Source organism: Cebus imitator, unplaced genomic scaffold (assembly GCF_001604975.1).
Source record: "Cebus imitator isolate Cc_AM_T3 unplaced genomic scaffold, Cebus_imitator-1.0 Scaffold42, whole genome shotgun sequence".
Lineage (NCBI taxonomy): Eukaryota > Metazoa > Chordata > Mammalia > Primates > Cebidae > Cebus > Cebus imitator.
In genome coordinates, this window is record NW_016107357.1 from 15,734,998 (window position 1) to 15,755,520 (window position 20,523).

The 20,523-nt window shown below is 36.1% G+C and overlaps 1 protein-coding gene across 7 annotated transcripts in view; it reads right to left on the reverse strand.

Annotated features, from left to right (window-relative positions):
• Positions 1–20,523, reverse strand: part of ARID4B (AT-rich interaction domain 4B) — a 178,010-nt gene that overhangs the window by 46,691 nt on the left and 110,796 nt on the right. For 5 of the 7 annotated variants that reach the window (XR_001824541.2, XM_037737795.1, XM_017526574.2 and 2 more), the window contains exons 12-17: positions 20,130–20,202; positions 18,681–18,775; positions 17,120–17,217; positions 15,267–15,510; positions 14,761–14,936; positions 8,493–8,753 (exon numbers count right to left, since the gene is read on the reverse strand). Coding sequence is in view for 6 of the 7 variants with exons in the window: in XM_037737795.1 (XP_037593723.1) it covers positions 8,493–8,753; positions 14,761–14,936; positions 15,267–15,510; positions 17,120–17,217; positions 18,681–18,775; positions 20,130–20,202 (947 nt within the window). In the remaining variant the exon portion in view is untranslated. The remainder of the gene's footprint in view (positions 1–8,492; positions 8,754–14,760; positions 14,937–15,266; positions 15,511–17,119; positions 17,218–18,680; positions 18,776–20,129; positions 20,203–20,523) is intronic. The other 2 variants (XM_037737796.1, XM_017526575.2) reach the window with 2 other exon arrangements.

Here is a 20,523-nt window from a genome sequence, read left to right on the forward strand (position 1 = left end):
CATACACAATGGAAGTATAGCAGGGATCAGATTACCCGGAAGTAAAAGAAAAAAGAAATAAAATGAAGGACACAAAACATTTTAGAGCAGGAAAGAACAAAGAAATTAAGCTGAAAAGTGACATTAAAAAATTTTAAAGGACAAAATGAGACTAAGAATAGACACTTTGGGAGGCTGAGTGGGGCAGATCATAAGGTCAGGAGTTTGAGACCAGCCTGGCCAACATGGTGAAATCCCATCTCTACTAAAAATACAAAAATTAGCCAAGTGTAGTGGTGGGTTCCTGTAGTCCCAGCTACTCAGGAGGCTGAGGCAGGAGAATCTCTTGAACCCGGGAGGCAAAGGTTGCAGTGAGCCAAGACTGGACCACTGCACTCCAGCCTGGGCAATAGAGCAAGACTCCATCACCCAAAAAAAAAAAAAAAAAAAAGATAAGTCACAGAAAATGAATATTTCTAATCAAATTCCTTCCAGTCTCTCAGTCTCTACTCCATTTTGTTTGGTAAGAGATGGTCTCTTTATGTGACCCAAAGATGTCACCTATATCATATACAAATATGAACTCAAATTAGATCAAAGGTGTAAGTATTACAGCTAAAACTATAAAGTTCTTAGAAGAAAATATAAAGGAAAAATTTCAGAACACTGGATTTGGCAATGTTTCCTTGGATAAAGCATCATAAGCAAAGGCAACAAAAGAAATAAACATTTGCAAATCATATATGTGATAAGAGATTAATATCTAGAATATATGAAGAACTACAATCCAACAACAAAAAAACAACTGACCAATTCAAAAACGGCAAGGATTTGAAGGAACGTTCCTCCAAAGAAGATATACAAATGGCTAATAAGTACATGAAAAATGCTCAACTGTAGTCATTAGGGAAATGCAAATTACAACCACAATGAGATAACTACTTCACACTCACTAAATGGCTATAACCTCCAAATTTTCTTAAACAGAGAATAAGTGTTGACAAGGATGCAGAGAAACTGGAACCCTAACATTGTTGGTGAGAATGTAAAATGGTGTAGTCTCTGCGGAAAAGTTTGACAGTTCCACAGAAAGTGAAACAGAGTCACATATTAATGAGTTGAGAAGTGACTCCACTGAGAGGATCAAGCTATGTCTGTCCCAATCCTCTATTACAGGTATCGCTTTAAAAAACCAGTGGCTTTTATCTGGAGTCTAACTTCTGCTCTACTTCCATTTTGTTGTCAGGAGGTCCAATTTAGTCCACGTTCACTTAGTACTTACCATATGCCAAATGCATACATTTCTAGATGTGGTAAGGGATATTAGTGGAATAGATATGAAACAATTTTTTTTCATATTTTAAAATGAAGTTCACTTTTATAATAATTAATATGGCCCTGATGTAGAAAGCTTGAACAATTAAGAAAAAAAAAATAACAGGGAGGAGAAGAGAGCTGAAATAATTTACTCAGAGTCCTAGGGGAAAGTTATATTCCAGGATCCTTTGGCTCAGAAAAATAACTTAGAAAAATTCAATATCAGAAATGTGACTCAAGTTAGGATTGGAAAAATAGGAACAGAAACCAAAAAAGGGTTAAATGGATATCAGAAATAAATAGAAGAACAATTAAAAGAGAGAAAATGTATAAAGATGAGGAAGAGACCAAAAATAATTGAGGAGTAATTTCTTAATTTTGAGAAAGGAAGGAAAATAAACAAGAAAACTGGTTGTAGCTGGAGCCCAAGCAAAGTATATCATGGAAGGAGTGATCAACTGACTGTAATGCCACCAATAAGGCACATAAGAGAGCAAGAAAAGCAGGAGGAATTTACCTACAAAGGGTCACTAGTGTTCCTGGTAAGCACAGCTGTGGAGACAGTGAACAAAAGGCTGATAAGAATGGGTTTACACAGAAAAAGGAGAGAAACTGAATAACAAGTTAACTTTCAAATAGTTCTGCTGAATGGAAATGGAGCAAAATGTCACAGTAGGAGAAGGCAGGCTCCAGAAAAGGTTTTTCTTGAGATAGGAGAAATAACCACAGATCTGTAAATATTGGCAATGACAGAACAGAGTAAGAAAATGGGCCATGTCTTTGATCAGGCAAGAAGGAATGGCTATTAGAAGACTGGCTTCAGACAGTAGCATGATTGTATATCTATGGCTAAAGATGAAAACACACAATGTGGCAGCAAATGCAGGTAGGTAGGCACATCTAATGAAGTCTGCAGAAATGTTTTTCTTGTTTCTATTTCTCATTATGTACAAAGCAAGGTCTCACTAGCTGAAAATGAGAACAGGGAAGAGATTTTGGGGATGTGAAGAGATCAGCAGCAGTATGAAATAGACTTCTAAGAAAGTAGGAGAGTGAATGGAAGAAGGACATAAAGAATTAAGGACCCACTTGAGGTTCACAGTTATGAATTTAAAATAAGAACAGTCACTGCGGTTGCTTGCTTTACTCCACCCAGGATTGGCTGCACAGGTGCAGGCAAGGAGCAGGAGAGTTAGATTTAATCAAGGTTCTTGTGGTTTTGTCAGATGAGTAAAAAAAAAAAAAGGAGAACAAAAGAAGAGCCGGAGTCAAAAGCAGTGATTATAATAATCAATGACCAGAGAATGTAAGCAGTAAGAGAAGACAGAGGGCATTATTAGGGTGGAGAGGTAATGGGTGGTAAGATCAATGGACCATCAATTTTGCTGGGGTTAAATGTCCTGTCTGGACTATGAATACCTTAATAAGGTCCACTTCTTGGTATCTTTGGTGACAAGCATATACTTTGCACACAGCAGATATTCAACTTATGTTTGGAAAATTAAAAAATACAAATTTGATAAAAAAGCAACTGAATGATATCAAAAAGTAGAACTGAATCCACTCATTTGTGAAAGCCTTTTCCCAGGTTTCTTCAACCCCTAACTCGTTCCCTCCTAGAAGGATTTAATTTGCTTGGAGAAAATATTTTTTAAATGTAACACATTTTTAATTTCAAATAATATATTTAGCATAATTTATCTTGTTTTCAGTTCTAACTGGTAACATGAACTAGGATCATTGTGATTTATTTAAGAGTTTTACAGTGGAAATTTTAGTGTCTCTTTTACTTCTGGGTTCCCATTAACGCAGCTTGCGATCCTCAACATAGAAAAAATTATTCTCTAACTAAATTTGCAACTCTTTGATTATAAAAAGCCAAGTTGAAAATAAGTGGAGAAAATTCAATCAGTATTAATATATTATAATAAAATATTGATGTATTTTAAATTCCACGCCAATTAGTCTAGTTTCACTCAGTTGTTACTAAACAAGGAAATCCAACACACTCAACCAGTTTATGACATGTTAATTTCAATGTGTAACCTTACTTTCAAAAATCAATCCCATATTTGACACAACTTAGAAACCCGAGTGTCCCAAAAGGATCAATTACATAATTACACTAAGAATTTCTATAAAATATTAACATCACTAAGAAAAGTTAAAATGAATATAACAGAGAGCCTACTGTTCAAAACTACTTAAGTAGAACTAAAATGTTTTAAATGTATGGAGACATTTTTAAAAGACTAAAAGAGAACACACAATATTAATAATTTTATCTTTCTACTTTTATATATTTTTCTCATTTTTCTAAATTCAATTGTTATTTTTAGAGGAGTTTAAAAAATAATTTATGAGAACACATCAAACATTCCTAGTGCTTGGTGACAGTAAATAATATAGTGTTAGACAATAGTTTTTTAGATATTGTTACTGCATCAGAAAAATAATGTGGCAGTATTACACTATTTGTGGTTAAGGGAAAATAGTTCAAGCCCTTTCCAGTAAATTTGCTGTAAACACGTTAAAGAATGACTTTTTTTCCATCACAATAGTAGAAAACAAACTTGCCCATATGTTAACCTTTGTGTAACAAAAATCAACATTTTCAGCTGTCAAATAGGGACTTACATGAAAATTATATTAAAGATTTATACAGGTTGGGCACGGTGGCTCACACTTGTAATCCCAGCATTTTGGGAGGTCAAGGTGGGTGGATCACCTAAGGTCAGGCATTTGAAAACAGTCTGGCCAACGTGGTGAAACCCTGTCTCTACTAAAAATATAAAAATTTGCTGGGCATGGTGGCGCACACCTGTAATCCCAGCTACTTGGGAGGCTGAGGCAGGGGAAATTGCTGCCTGAACCGGGGAGGCGAAGGTTGCAGTGAGCGGAGATTGTGCCACTGCACACCACACCCCGGGTGACAAGAGTGAAATTCCATCTCAAAAAGAAAAAATTATATGTGCACATACATACACACACACACACACACACACACACACCATTTTAGAAAAAATGTAAAAATTAACAACAACAACAAAAATAGTTGTTTTTCGTTTTGAGACAGAGTCTTGCTCTGTCACCCAGGCTGGACTGCAATGGCATGATCTCGGCACACTGCAACCTCCCTGTCCCAGGTTCAAACAATTCTCGTGCCTCAGCCTCCCAAGTAGATGGGATTATAGGCTCCTGCCACCACATTTGGCTAATTTTTGTATTTTTAGTAGAGACGAGGTTTCGCCATGTTGGCCAGGCTGGTTTCAAATGCCCGACCTCAGGTAATCCACCCGCCTAAGCATCCTAAAGTGCTGGGATTACAGGTGTGAGCTACCGTGCCTGACCTAAAGATAGTATTTTAAAACAATAAGACAGATATTTTTACATTATTTGAGAAAATCTCTTTCCTAGAAAAACATGTCTCATGGCCAGGAGCACTGGCTCATGTCTACAATCCCAGCACTTTTGCTGGCCAAGGCAGGAGGACTGCTTGAGCCCTGGAGTCTGAAACCAGCTTGGCAACACAGTGAGACTCCATCTCTTAAAAAAAATAAAAAATTAGCCAGGTTTGGTGGTGCACACCGATAGTCCCACCTATTCCAGAGTCTGAGGTGGGAGAATCACTTAAGAACAAGAAGTGGAGGCTGCAGAGCCATGATCGCACCACTGCACTCCAGCCTGGGGGACAGAATAAGATCCTGTCTCTTTTTTTTTAATCTGAAATACATGTTTCAGATAAAACTGAACTATCTGAAATACATGTTTCTGATGCCTGTTATCTGAAACATGTTTCGGATTATTTAAAAAACACATATGGAAATAGTTCTACACAAATTTCCCAAATTGCTCGTCATGAATGATTGCCACTTAAGATAAAACTATTTTCGTGAACTTCCACGCACAAATCCTTATTTCTAATTTCACATCTGTTGTATAAAGTATAAATTTAGAGATCAAGCTAAAAAGGAAAACAATCATAGAGCTGATAAGAATTTGTTGCAGTTCTTATTAAATTAGCATCAGAACTGGGGGAGCAGCAAAAATGAAAATTATTGCTTATTTATCAATAAGACTCTGATTATTGCAGATAGAAATAAAAATACTGTTATATTAACTCTAAGAAGATTAACTGCTTAATCTACTGAAGTACATTTGTTTTCTTCATGATGTTGGAGTATACAGAGATCTATCCAACAGGTCTTCACCAAGATGTTAAGTTATCTTCTTTTCAAAGTTCATAGCATACAGGCACTTGAGTTGTAAGAAACAGATGGTAACCCTCACAGCAACACAGACATGTCTTGTTGACCTAGGTCCCATTTTCCTCCCTATATTATTAAAAACCTGAATGCCTCTATTTAAATTCTTTCCCTTTTTTTTTTTTTTTTTTTTGAGATGCAGTCTTGCTCTGTTGCCCAGGCTGAAGTATAGTGGCACAACCCTGGCTCACAGCAACCTCTGCCTCCCAGGTTCAAGCAATTCTCCTACCTCAGCCTCCTGAGTAGCTGGGATTACAGGCACGTGCCTCCATGCCCAGCTAATTTTTGTATTTTTAGGCTGGTCTCAAGCTCCTGACCTCGTGATCCACCCGCCTCGGCCTCCCAAAGTGCTGGGATTACAGGCATGAGCCACTACCCTGGCCTCTTTCTACCCTCTAAAATCCAAATACTCCTGGAATTCTCTTTCTTTTAGTCAATCGTAACAAAACAATGCTGTATCTTAATTGTAAAATAGTTTCATGAATGACTGAATTTTTTTTATCTACTAAGCCTCTTTTGTTTAATAAGCCAATTAATAGATAATAAGCCTTTATTATAGTCAAAGCTGGAGACACCTAAATTCTATCCATTTTTCATACATTTCAAAGACTTCATAAAGGCCACAAGGAAAAACTGCCTCTACATGTAAACTAACATAATAATTAGAAGACCTGAAAACAGAGGTAAAAGGTGTTATGACTCTATCTTGTGGGCATTACTTTAGTAATTATTCATTTTTGCTGATTCAAGTATTTCTTCCTAAATTTCTTTTTAACTTAAGAGATGGGGTCTCATTCTGTCAGTCAGGCTAGAGTACAATGGCATGATCATAGCTCCTGGGCTCCAGCGATCCTCCCACCTCAGTAGCTGGTACTACAAGGCATGCAACACCACACCTAGCTTTTTTCTTCCTAATTTTAAAACAACATATTCTACATTTACATTTATATCCTAGGCAGAAGTAGAACTCCCTCTACATTTATATTTCAGTAAGATCAAAATGACTAGAAGTCCAAAATTGTGCAAAATATTCTTGTGGTAGCTATATCTGAGATCTCAAGTATCTTCTTTGGAATATAGTCATTAATAGCCAGACCTTCAGGTGAGAAAAATCAAGTACAATAAAGGCAGCATAAGAACCAACAGTTGATGCCTATAATCCCAGCACTTTGGGAGGCCGAGACGGATCACCCGAGCTCAGGAGTTCAAGACCGGCCTGGCGATCATGGTGAAACCCCATGTCTACTAAAAATACAAAAACTAGCTGGGTGCGATGGCATACACCTGTAATCCCAGCTACTCAAGAGGCTGAGGCACAAGAATCACTTGAGCCCGAGGTGGAGGTTGCAGTGAGCCAAGATTGTGTCACAAAATTCCAGCCTGGGCAACAGAACTAGACTCTGTCTATGAAAAAAAGAAAAAAGAACCAACAGGTGAAAGGATAAATTGTGTACAGTGTGTATCTGGAAAAACTTATGCTTCTGGATAACCATCATATCTAAGCACTGATAATAAGTATTCTTAACATCTATAACTGTATCTTGACTAGAAAGAATAAAGAATGAGCCCAAAACAAAACTGCTGAACATTTCCTCATGACTTAAGTTGCTATTTGCTATTTTCTTCCAAGCATCAGAATGGATCAGAATTGTACTTTTCTCAAAATAAGAAAGGTAATCAGATTAGACCATGAGCTTCCTATTACACAACAGGACAACAAAAAATAAAACAGAATTTTGTATAATTTATTTAAAATACATGCATGTATGAATACTATATATTTTCTATGAGTACATTTATATGTATGTGAAAGTAGAATGAAAACTCAGTAAGAATAGCCTCAAAACTCTCAGCAGTGATTTTCTTTAGGGAAAGAGCAATGTGGGAAGTGATTAAAAAGAATCAAAATTTTATTTGCAACACTCGAACACAGAATTTGAGATGATGCCTTCCTAATAACTTCCCAAGCCACAGAATATAATTTTAAGTATAAAGCATGAAAGCTGTATTCCTCCTTGAAGATACTAGGTACACCATGAACCCACAAAGACTTCTATGGTTAATTTTTCCAGGTATTTAACTGTATGATAGGCTGTATTTCAAATATAATATCAAATATTCCAAAATAAATTATTCTTAAAAGATAACTAAATGAACAGATCCCAAAACTGGCTTACCAATTTTGGATAAAATCAAAATACAAAATTTCTTTGGAAACGCAAATAAAATTTATCTATGAAAAAAGCTTAAGTCATTGAACATAACTTAAGACCAAATTTCAGGCTTGCCTTTCAGTGCCCTAGGTTAGTAGCAATCAAAAAGTTCATTCTATTTTAGTGAAGCAGGACTGCTTACATTTTCAACCATATTTTTTCAAAGATACTAATAAATTTCTGAGATGTCTGAATAAAGTTGTAATGCAATAGCTGTTAATAAGGAGATAAGGCTTTCTTGAAATAGCTAATGTTTCCTAGGAAATCTCAACTTTTAAACCCTGACTACAGAAGGAAACAAATGACTTAAGAATATAAAAAGAGAGGTTGCTGTGGCAATGTAGTTTAAAATGCAAGTGAGCAAGCAGCCTGTAATTGGCTTGTAGATGTCCAGAAGTTCTGATCTCTTTTATCTTTTCAACAAATTTTTTTTGTCATTTCATCAATGTTTTGTCTACTAATCTACATGTAGTACTTAAAAATCAAGTGTGTAGGCCTCAGTTTTCTAGACACTAAGGGTATCTTCTAAGTACTAAAACCATTAATTAGTAAGTCACTAAGTGGGGTATTTACATGCTAAAAACTACGTATTTTTAATAAGGTACTATGACCTTAATTAGAATACTAATAAATCTGTAATCTGTTACTTAAATTTTTAAATAGAAAAGTATTTTATAATTGTTTTTAGGTAATAATCACTAGCTAAAACTCAAGTTACCTCACATTCCATCCGCAGTAATGCACCAAGTAAAGGACCTCTCCACCTTCGACATCAGAATCTTTAATACTAGCTTCATACATTTTTTGATTTTTCCCTCGTCCATACCGCACTTGGACTTTCATGCCTGGTGGATAGCACTCAAACTCCTCTTCCTCATTGTTGTCATCATCATCTTCATCCTCTTCTTCTTCTTCCTCCTCCTCCTCCTCCTCTTCTGCTTCTTCATCATCTTCATCTTCGTCTTTATTCGTTTCATCTCTTGAAAGGTTTAAAAAATTGCAGAGTTAATAAAAGACACTTCATAAGTTTTTCAGTTCCAAACCACATATATTGATAAAAGTTGTGGCTGTGATTGTTCCGGGAAAAGCAGGTTCCACGTGTATGACATTCTCTGAGTTTCAATTTAGTATTAAAAACTAAAACTGTGTAAGACAATCAAGGTTACAGAAAGACACATTTAGAGAAAATAAAGATTAAAAAATTAGTGCAGTAAGAGAAAATTTCCATAAGTCAGAAGAACAGAATTTGTGCCGAACAGCAAGAAGCAAGTATAGGCAACTCTACCAATTTTTTCATATTTTATTAAGTGTTTTACATCTTAAGTGACAAAAAAAATTATTATACTTCATTGCCATTTTATGACTAAAAGTTATTCTTCATTCAAATATTTTCAGCCTGAAGATGTTTGTTTTGTTTTAGAGACAGAATCTTGCTCTGTCACTCAAGCTGGGTGCCTCAGGATGTTTAAAACAAAAATTTTTACTAGCAGATTGCAGTCTTAATAGCTTTGAAACATGCTCCAACCAAATTTTCAAACGTTATAATAACTGAAATACTATTTTAACTTAAACAGAAATATTCTAATAATGTACTATCAATATCTTATCAGGTTTGTTCTTTCTATTCTTTAAACTTCAACACAATTTCTACTCTCTTTACCAGAGATTCAGTAACATCTTCTACAAATCTCAACTATGGTGTTCCAAAGAAACAGACAGGTGAGAGGCCAATTACAAACATATGAAACTAAAAGCCAAACTATTATAGAAAGAGTATTACATTCATTTTTTTTCCCTTGAGGCAAAGTCTCACTCTTGCCGCCCAGGCTGGAGTGCAATGGCACAATCTCAGCTCACTGCAACCTCTGCCTCCCGGGTTTCAAGTGATTCTCTTGCCTCAGCCTCCCGAGTAGCTGGGATTACAGGCGCAGGCTACCATGCCCAGCTAATCTTTTTCGTATTTTTCGTAGAAACCAGGTTTCACCATGTTGGCCAGGCTGGTCTCAAACTTCTCACCTCAGGTGATCCGCCCGCCTCGGCCTCCCAAAGTGCTGGGATTATAGGCATGAGCCACCGCACCCAGCCTTACATCCATTTTTATCTTCTTAGTAACATATACTTTATAAAACTTAGCATTTATATATCCTTTTTATATTAACCACAAATCTATATTCAACAACTTGGAGAAAATCTTCAATTAAAAATCTTTCCAAACACTAGATTTATTTTATTTTACTTTTGAGATAGAGTCTTGCTGTTGTCACCCAGGCTGGAGTACAGTGGTGTGCTCTCGGCTCACTGCAACCTCCACCTCCTGGGCTCAAGTCATTCTCCTGCCTCAGCCTTCTGAGTAGATGGATTACAGGCGCACGCCACTACACCAGCTAATTTTTGTATTTTTAGTAGAGACAGGGTTTCTCCATGCTGGTCGGGCTGGTCTTAACTCTTGACCTCTGGTGATCCACCCGCCTCGGCCTCCCAAAGTGCTGGGATTACAGGTGTGTGCCACCACGCCCAGCCTACAAACACTAGATTTATTTAAAAAAAAAAAAAAAAAACTTCAATATGAAATCCAAGGCTACATTTAGTCTGTTTTTATCTGCTGTTCTGTATGTCTGTACTTATACTCCATCACTTTATGGCTAACAAATGATTAAACATAGTAAGGCAGAACTAACAGTTTAGCATTAAGCTTTAAAAATTAATTATATATAAAACGTATATGTTACATATTAAAATTAATAATGTATGCTATATTATACATTAAGATTAATTATATATACATATATTACAGCACACACACACACACACACACACACACACCCCTTTTACCCCTTGGAGACAGGGTCTCGCTCTGTCATCCAGATTGGAGTGCAGTGGCCTGATCATGGCTCACTGTGATCTTGACTTCCTGTGCTCAAATAATCCTCCCACCTCAGCGTCCCAAGTAGCTGGGGCTACAGGCACATACCACCACACCCAGTGAATTTTTATTTTTTATTTTTATAGAGACAGGGGTCGCACTATGTTGTTCAGGCTGGTCTTGAACTCCTGGGCTCAAGCAATCTTCACACCTCGGCCTTCCAAAGTGCGGGGATTACAGGCGTGAGCCACTGCACCCACCTGATGAATATAATATTTATATTAAAAAAAAACTTCCTCCACTGAAAATTTCAGTTTTACATTCCTATATGCAACTTTTTTGGGAAAATATACTGTACCATTCCTAATTACGTAATTATATAGGCAATAAAAATCATCTACAAATACTGATATAGGCAGCACTATAATGCTTTTTGATTCTCCTTTTCCTTTTTATGTATAGTGGGTCAGAAGCATTGGGGAGATGTTTAATGGACCTGTGGAAGTAAGTCCAAGTTCACGAAATTATCAAATGTATCAATTGTCTGAACTATATCACAAATTCCTCAAAAATTCTCAAAATTTATTCCTATTTTAAAGACTCCATTACAGTCAAATACATAGGTATTTAAAAACTAAAACCTTCATGAAACCAGCTATAATCTGACATAAATATACACGTGTGTGTGTATTTTTTTGGAGACAGAGTCTTACTCTGTCACTCAGGCTGGAGTGCAATGGTGCAATCTAAGCTCACTGCAACCTCTGCCTCCCGGGTTCAAGCAATTCTCCTGCCTTAGCTTCAAGAGTAGCTGGCACTACAGGCACGTGCCACCACACCTGGCTAATTTTTTATTTTTAGTAGAGACAGGGTTTCACCATGTTGGCCAGGTTGGTCTCGAACTCTTGACCTTGGATGATCTGCCTGCCTCGGCCTCCCAGTGCTGGGATTACAGGCGTGAGCCACCATACCCAGCCTGAGATTAAAATATTAACAATGTTATTGAAAATACCTTAATATTTCTGTTATGAAAAAATAATTTTAGTAAGGCTAAAATATCTAAAAAATTAACAGAAACTGCATTATTGATGACAATTATGAGGAATTTTATTTTATATAGTACATTAAAACAATTTTTTTTGAAAGAATACCTGCCTAAGTCATAAGACTCTACTTTGCATATTGGGGAAAAAAAGTATATTTTATTGTGGCCACAATAAAAGAGATTTGTCATGTACCTCAGAATCATCATATAAAAGTAAGATATAGAATCGAAATTATAAATTTTTTAAAATGACGACAAATTCTAAGCTGTATCTTATGTCACAGAATACACTGAGTTGATGAGTACAAACAATCCTAAATGTCAATAGCAAGCACAATTATACTTTAAGTAGTAGTCTGGGCAAATTTTCATTTAACCTAGAACAGAAACCCAATATTCTTGCATTAACAAAATCAGGCAATCAAAATTGAAAAATTAAAAATATACATTTAATATTACCCTCAGACACAAACCACATTAAATTTACTTTAAGAATACACTGAAGTATAAAGAAGAAAACAATATAATTACTGGCCATCAACCACGGAAAACTACTCTACTCCTCTAAGACTTCAGTGGCAAATTCAAGACTAATGTGCTAAACCAGATAGAACACAGAATGTCAAGAAAGAGAGCCTCTGAAAGTATAAAATGCAACCAACATACAGGTTAAAAAAATTAAGTTGATGCATATATTAATGTACATGCACTCACATACATACATACACATACACATTTAAGCTGGTCATATTTTAGAGAAGAATATCTTGGGAAACAAAATGTATCAGCAAAGATTTTCATCTGAATTCACAAAGAAATACCGTATCTTCCCAACTTGATGTTACACTCTTTACAATGAAACAAAATTTTTAAAAAAGCTAGTGTATGAAGTACCTGCTATGGTCAAGGCACTGAACGAGACATTTTACACATATCAACTTCTTCAATTTCCCACATCTGGACAATGGAAGAAGGACACTGAACATTCTTGGAAGTAGCCTATTACTTAGAGAAAGTTTATATGCCAGAGAAATACCTATATGTTAATTATCACTGTAAAATTTTCCACTGCAATTATCTAATCAAACTAAAAAATCAATTACAGTAAGCCCCTCTCATCTGCAGGGGATACATTCCAAGATCCCCAGTGGATGCCTGAAACCGTGGATAGTACCAAACCTTATATATACTATGTTTTTTCCTATACATACACACCTCTGATAAAGTTTAATTTATTAATTAGGCCAAGCCATGAGATAATAACTAATAACAACATAAAACAATTATAATACGATGTAATAACAGTTATGTGAATGTGGCCTTGTCGCACTTTCTCAAAATATTTTACTGCACTGTACTCACCTGTTTTTCAGACCACAGTTGACCACAGGTAACTGAAACTGTGGAAATGCAGGGACTACTGTATAAACAGTCCCAACTGTAATGCTTCTAAAGAATATCTACCAAACTAGGGCAGTCACATCAGGAAAATTTTAGTTTGATGCATGCATATACTAATAAATATCTATAGTACATAAAAATCCATATAGAATTAAAAGAGTTACTAAAAACCTACAAAATACAGTTTGTTCTATAAAATAAGCAAAAACACCAACTTAAAAAATTAAGTAACAAAGAAAAAAATACATATTTATTACAGTGCCTTGCAAACAGCAGATGTTCCAGAAACACCTGCAGATTTAAAAATCAGATTTTTAGGTAAAAACCTGAATCCTTATTTAGTTTATCAAAATGACCTCCTGTGGAAGTACTTTAAATATACACTTATACATATAGAAACGTAACAAAGTATAAACGACAAACACTTCTAGTACATTCTTCTGACAAACACTTCTAGTACATTCTTCTAACCCAGGATTTTTTTCTTCCATGTTTGTCTGTATGGTGCCAACAAAATTTCAGAACTCTAATCAATCAAAGACTTGAGACAAAAGGCTGAAATCTTTACTAAGTTTCTTAATACTTGAAATAGTCTCCAACAGCAGTAAGGCATACTTCAGATATATATTTTTATATACAAAACTACAACAAAGTATAATAAACACTTTTTACTATATTAATATAATGCCCCCCCTTTTCTTCCCCTCTTACCTGTTCGTCTGCACACTGTGGCCAAATTTCAGTATGCTAAATGATTTCTTTTTTTTTTTGAGCCAGAGTCTCACTATGTCCCCCAGGCTACAGTGCAATGGTACGATCTTAGCTCACTGCAACCTCTGCCTCCCGGGTTCAAGAGAGATTCTCCTGCCTCAGCCTCTCGAGTAGCTGGGATTACGGATGTGCTACCCACCCCACCTGACTTCCTTTTTATTTTTAGTAGGGACAGGGTTTTGCCATATAGGCCAGGCTGGTCTTGAACTCTTGACATAAGTGATCCACCCGCCTTGACCTCTCAAAGTGCTGGGATTACAGGTGTAATTGGCCTGCAATTGGCCTGCTAAATATATATATTTTTTAATTCACTGTACTTATTTAAATGAGACACTAACAGAGATGTTTATGTTTTTTAAGCCTCACAAAAAAGATTCAATGCCAGAGATTATCTATAAAATACAGGAGTCCACCGGCAGTGCATAAATTATACTGTCAAATAATTCATCATTCCAAAGTGACTAAAACAAATAAATGCTACTATCACATAAAATAGAACATAACAATTTTGGCCTTTTAAAACCTTAGTATTTTTCTACTCTTGCTTTTTGCTTAAGAAATAAACACAACTCTCACAGTCTACAGCCAACATACAATCTATAAAACACAGATACGGCCCCAAGTTTATATTATCAAGTCATTTAGCATACCTAAAAATACTTCACTCTAGCTAAAACTTTTATAAATTTCCATGATGAGAGCAAGAAGAATGGATCAAAAGTATGATCTTTTTCTACAAATTTGTATCAGTAGGGTCTCTGAAGGAAGTTTACGGTTTTTAATTAATAAACGCCACTCTATTATTTAATATTTTGTCAATCAGATTCATACACATACACATACAAAGAACAAAGGATAAAAATCCAACAAGCCAAAATGCATCATAACCAAAAACAATTTTCTTACCCAGATTTTGCTTTTTCTTCCTCAGCTTCTACCTTTATGTCAAGGGATTCATCTACCCTAGTTGTGTCATCATCTTTGTCGTCCAGATTTTCATTTTCTTCTGGTTTTTTAATGTTAACATCTTTTTCCTGATCAGAATGTGTAGGTATAGATTCTAATAAATTCTTTTTAATTCCCTAGAAAAAGATCAGAGGAAAGAAACCAACAAAAGTAAAAGTTTTCAACCTACATCCATGATTTCTCTCTTAGCAACAGGAGGTATCAACTAATGCTAATATTGAAAGTTGTAAATCACTTTTAAGAAACCTCTGCTATTTTTAAACCACTAGACAAAAATAGCTAACAGCAACTTTGAAGTTATAATAAAAATTATACAGAAGTAGCACTTAATGAAGGAAATAAACAATGAAGAATAGTATTATACAGTATATTGATTTTGGAACTTTATAGAAGATGTAAAAAATATAGCAAAGAAGGCAACGGACAATTAACAATATCTAATTTACCAGAGAGGGCTTAATATTTTCCTTTCTTTCAATTTCATCCTCAATAGGTTTTTCTTCTTTTGGTATTATATTTCTCTCCTCCTCAATCTTTATTTCTTTGACCTCTGTTTCATTTTCTTCCTTCACTTTTACTTCTTTTACATTTTCACACTCCTTACATTGCTTATTAACAACTTTCTCTGGCAATGCCATCTGAAATTCAATGTTGGCTGATCTACAGTACTCCTCAAAACCATATAAATATCTGGAAACATGAAGAGAAATTACATTTGATGAAAACATTTCAAAATATAACTATAGAGTTATTTTTAATGTGTATTCATTTCTTTTGTCTAAACTCTCAGATATTGAGCCATATTAACATTCTAATTTATTCCAGTTCTTTCTAATCTTTTCAATGCAAATAAAAAATTTTGTCAAAAAAAATCATTCAAAAAACTGTGCTCAGACTCTTAACAATAACAGATATTAAATGTATTAGCAATAGCATCTATTTGTTGCACATTTCTTATGTGCGAGGCTGGACCCCTTAGTAAATCTCATTTAGTCATTATGGTAATCCTGGGGCAAGCAGCAGCATCCCCTTGCCATCCCGATTTTTTTTAAGACAGAGTCTCACTCTGTTGCCCGGGCTGAAGTGCAGTGGTGTTATCTCAGCACACTGCAGCCTCCACCTCCTGAGTTCAAGCAATTATCCTGCCTCAGTGCCTCCTGAGTAGCTGGGACTACAGGCATGAGCCACTATGCCTGGCTAACTTTTGTACTGTTAGTGGAAACAGGGTTTTGCCATGTTGGCCTGGCTGGTCTCAAACTCCTGACCTCAAGTTATCCTCCTACCTAGACCTCCCAAAGTGCTAGAATTACAGGTGTGAGCCACCATGCTCAGCCAAGCATCCCATTTTACAAATGAAGAAACAGGATTAGGAGAATAAATAACTGGCCCAAGGGCATAAACAGCTAATGGGGAGAACTAGGTTTCAAATGTAGATTTACTTGACTTTAGAATATTAGCTTTTTTTTTTTTGAGACGGAGTTTCGCTCTTGTTACCCAGGCTGGAGTGCAACGGTGCGATCTCGGCTCACCGCAATCTCCGCCTCCTGGGTTCAGGCAATTCTCCTGCCTCAGCCTCCTGAATAGCTGGGATTACAGGCACACGCCACCATGCCCAGCTAATTTTTTGTATTTTTAGTAGAGACAGGGTTTCACCATGTTGACCAGGATGGTTTTGATCTCTTGACCTTGTGATCCACCCGCCTCAGCGTCCCAAAGTGCTGGGATTACAGGCGTGAGCCACCACGCCCGGCAGAATATTAGCTTTTTTTTTTGAGACGGAGTTTCGCTCTTGTTACCCAGGCTGGAGTGCAATGGCGTGATCTCGGCTCACCACAACCTCCGCCTCCTGGGTTCAGGCAATTCTCCTGCCTCAGCCTCCTGAGTAGCTGGGATTACAGGCACGTGCCACCATGCCCAGCTGATTTTTTGTAGTTTTAGTAGAGACGGGGTTTCACCATGTTGACCAGGATGGTCTCAATCTCTTGACCTCGTGATCCACCCGCCTCGGCCTCCCAAAGTGCTGGGATTACAGGCGTGAGCCACCGCGCCCGGCCAGAATATTAGCTTTTTAAACTCTATGCAGTACTTGACAAATGTACCTAGCCACAAAAACTTTCTTCACAGAATTTCTCATAAATCTAGTATTCAAAGAATATACTTTAGAAAATGCTATGACAGAATGACTAGTAAAATTTTCTGATGTCTTTGAAGAATTAATTAGCCTCAGTTGTAAAGTAACTTTCCTCCTGCTTTCTAGGTAAAAATACTGAAGATAATCACATCAATTATACAAACTTACTTTTTATAAGCACATTTAACATTGTATCCTGCAGCTGAATTTAAGACAGGGATTCCAAGGTCTTGGTAGACTTGTTTCCAAACAGCTCCACTTTCAATCTAATGGACAAGGTGAAACAAAACTCCCAAATTAAAAGGTGTTAATGTAATAACATTTTTGATAGACACAGTATATATGAGTATATATTTTTATTTATTGGTCCTAGTCTCAAAAGAATTTTTTAAAAATCTTGATAAATTCTAAATTTGGTTTACAAGTAAGCATTTTAGTACTCTCATAAGTATCACAGAATTACAAATGTTGAAATATTAGGCCATTTGACTTTTTTTGGGGGGGAGGGGAACTGGATCCCATTCTATTGCCTAGGCTAGAGTGCAGCAGGAATGGTACAAACAGAGCTCACTGCAGCCCCTAACTTCTGGGCTCAAGGGATCCTGCTGCATTAGCATCCCAAGTAGCTGGGACAGCAGGCATACACCAACACACTTGATAATTAAAAACCTTTTTTTTGTAGAGATGGAGTCTTACCATGTTGCCCAGGAAGGTCTCAAACTCTTGGGCTGCGGGAATCCTCTGACCTCAGCCTCCCAAAGTGCTAAGATTACCGGCATAACTGGCCCCATTTGACTTTTAAATAAACCCAGTTTTAGAAAATACAAAAATATTCAGGCTCTTAATCAAAATTAAAAAAAAAAAAAAATGGAGACAAGCATTTTTAAAGGATTTATTTCTCATAAAATATATAAGCTAATAAATGAAAGCAGTTCTACAGAAATTTGTATTTTATTCCACAGACTAGTCTCAATTGGATATGTACTGTATATCGTTGTCTATTTTATTTCTTCAGATCAGTTCAACAAATATTTCATGGCTTAATCCCTTTATATCTTAAAGGGATTAAGAATATAAAGGCTATTAAGACAGATTCCTGCTCTTAAAGGGCATACTGTCTAGTGAAAAAGAGACACAGGAAGGATTTCTACCAATATGGCTGTGCTGTGACTCAGATATTAAAAGGTGCTTTCTGAAAGTTTGACCAATTTAATAGTAATCAGAAAGGTCGTATTAAAAAAGTCTTTTTTTTTTTTTCTTTGAGACAGAATCTCATTCTGTCACCCAGGTGAGTGCAGTGCAATGGTGCAGTCTTGGCTCACTGCAATCTCCACCTCCTGGGTTCAAGCAATTCTTGTCCTTCAGCCTCCCATGTAGCTTGGATTACAAGTGTGCATTATCACACCTGGATGATTTTTGTGTTTTTTGTAGAGACAGGGTTTTGCCATGTTGGCCAGGCTGTTCTCAAACTCAAGTGATCCACTCGCCTGGGCCACCCAAAGTGTTGGGATTGCAGGTGTGAGCCACCATGCTGGGCCTAAAAAAATCGTTAAAATTTAAATTTTGTCTGAGGAGGCTAGTTCTACCTTTCTAAGCTGTACTTTCTTTTCTTCTTGGGTCTTTACTGAAAAACTTTTTTTTTGGTTAAGAAAAACAATTTCAGAGATGGCAGATACCTGAGAAAACATGTTACATGAAAAAGATGTTTCAGTTTGACTACAATACTCACATTATCAAATCCTCCAAGTTTGTGCACAAGTCTGAATAACTTGAAGAGATTCAAATTTCGATATCCTAGTACAGGTCGTTTGTTAATAGGTGTACCTGGTATAGAAAACACAAACTATATTAGATCCATACTACATTTTAAATTTAAAATTTCAAAAGATTCAAAAATACCACTGAGTATTTATAGTGCAATATATATGAGAAATTCTCTTGTTAATCAAAGACATGATATCTACACATAAACAAGCCCATGTCCACTTTAAAATTTTTCACATAACCAGATTTTTGAAACCTTTTATTTTCATTTACTTTCTTCCCTCTGATGAGCAAGAAAATAAACACTGGACAACTGCTTCCCAATGAGCGTTACTTTTAGGGTATTTTCTTTGTATTTTACCAATCTACTACTGTTCTAAACAATGATTCCAGAGTAAAGCTACATGTTTGTTTTTTCCATTCTAACACAAAAAAATGCAAGGCAAAGACATTAAATCAAACAAACCATTAGAAAGTGGTAGAGGAGATGATAGGGTAGTGGTACACTGCCTTATACGGCCATTTCTACAAAATATATGACTGGCTTAATCATATTTTTTCACTCTTCTCTAGTATTAGATTTTATTCATTTTCTTTGCTTTTTCATTTATCTTATACAAAAGCCTAGGAAACAACATACTTCTTAGGCTATCTCTCCATTCATATAAAGAAATAGTAAAAGAATCAAAGACATTTTATATTGAAAAATGAAAAGATACTTATATTGTGTTAGGCACTATCATTTAAGGGAACAAAAAACTGAAAAACAGAGCCAGTTTCTACTCATCAGCATTACAATCAGGGATTTAGAAAACATTTAATTCCCAGAGTATTGTGGCATTTCCAAACAATAACCATTCATATTGCCCTTCCCTTCTAACTAGGAAGCCTTTCCTTACTCCCTTATAAGCATCTTCCCAGAAAAGAAGAAAGTAGACTCTGATCAAGAAGATAAGCTAGAGAGTAGCAGCACCACGGTTACTGGAGGATTAGGTCATTAACCTAAGTTATTCTTCTTCCTCCAATCCTTGCAGGCCTTAGCAGCTTCTGGCAGATTCAATAAGTTGAGCCAAGGCTCACTTTGAGACTTTGTCACATTTCTTTTTCTACTTCTGGCTTAATTTCTATTTTGCTACTGTTCTTTAGGGCCCCATGGATAGGTAAGGGGATTGGCAGGACAGAGTAAGTACATTTATGTGCCCATAGCCATAGTATCTATCAAAATACTGTCATATTCCTCAATCTACTTGTTACATAACAGGTGCTTTGCTAGGTGCCAGTGATAACAGAGTCAAAAAGACAGCCATAATTACTGGTGACATAAAGTTCAGTAAACAAAAGTCTATTCTTATTTTCAAGATACTAATTATCTGTCTAAAACCTACTATGTTAAGGATAAATAAAAAATACTCACCTCTATCTTCCATAAATTTGTACAACTGCTGAAGAAAGTTCTCCCTTTCTTCTGGAAATGGTTCTATTTCTTCCTAATTTTAATCACAGAAGAATATTATTTTCTTCAATTAAGCATTTTAATAATACAAGCTAATGTTAGTCTAACATTCATTAAAATATTTCAAAGGCCTTTTACCTAATCAAAATTATTCTCTAACACTAAGCTGTTCAAAACCAGGTTAAGTCTAGACATTTTACGTTTTATAGAGGAATGAGTATGTCTTAAAAAGTATCTCGGCCGGGCGCGGTGGCTCAAGCCTGTAATCCCAGCACTTTGGGAGGCCGAGGCGGGTGGATCACGAGGTCAAGAGATCGAGACCATCCTGGTCAACATGGTGAAACCCTGTCTCTAC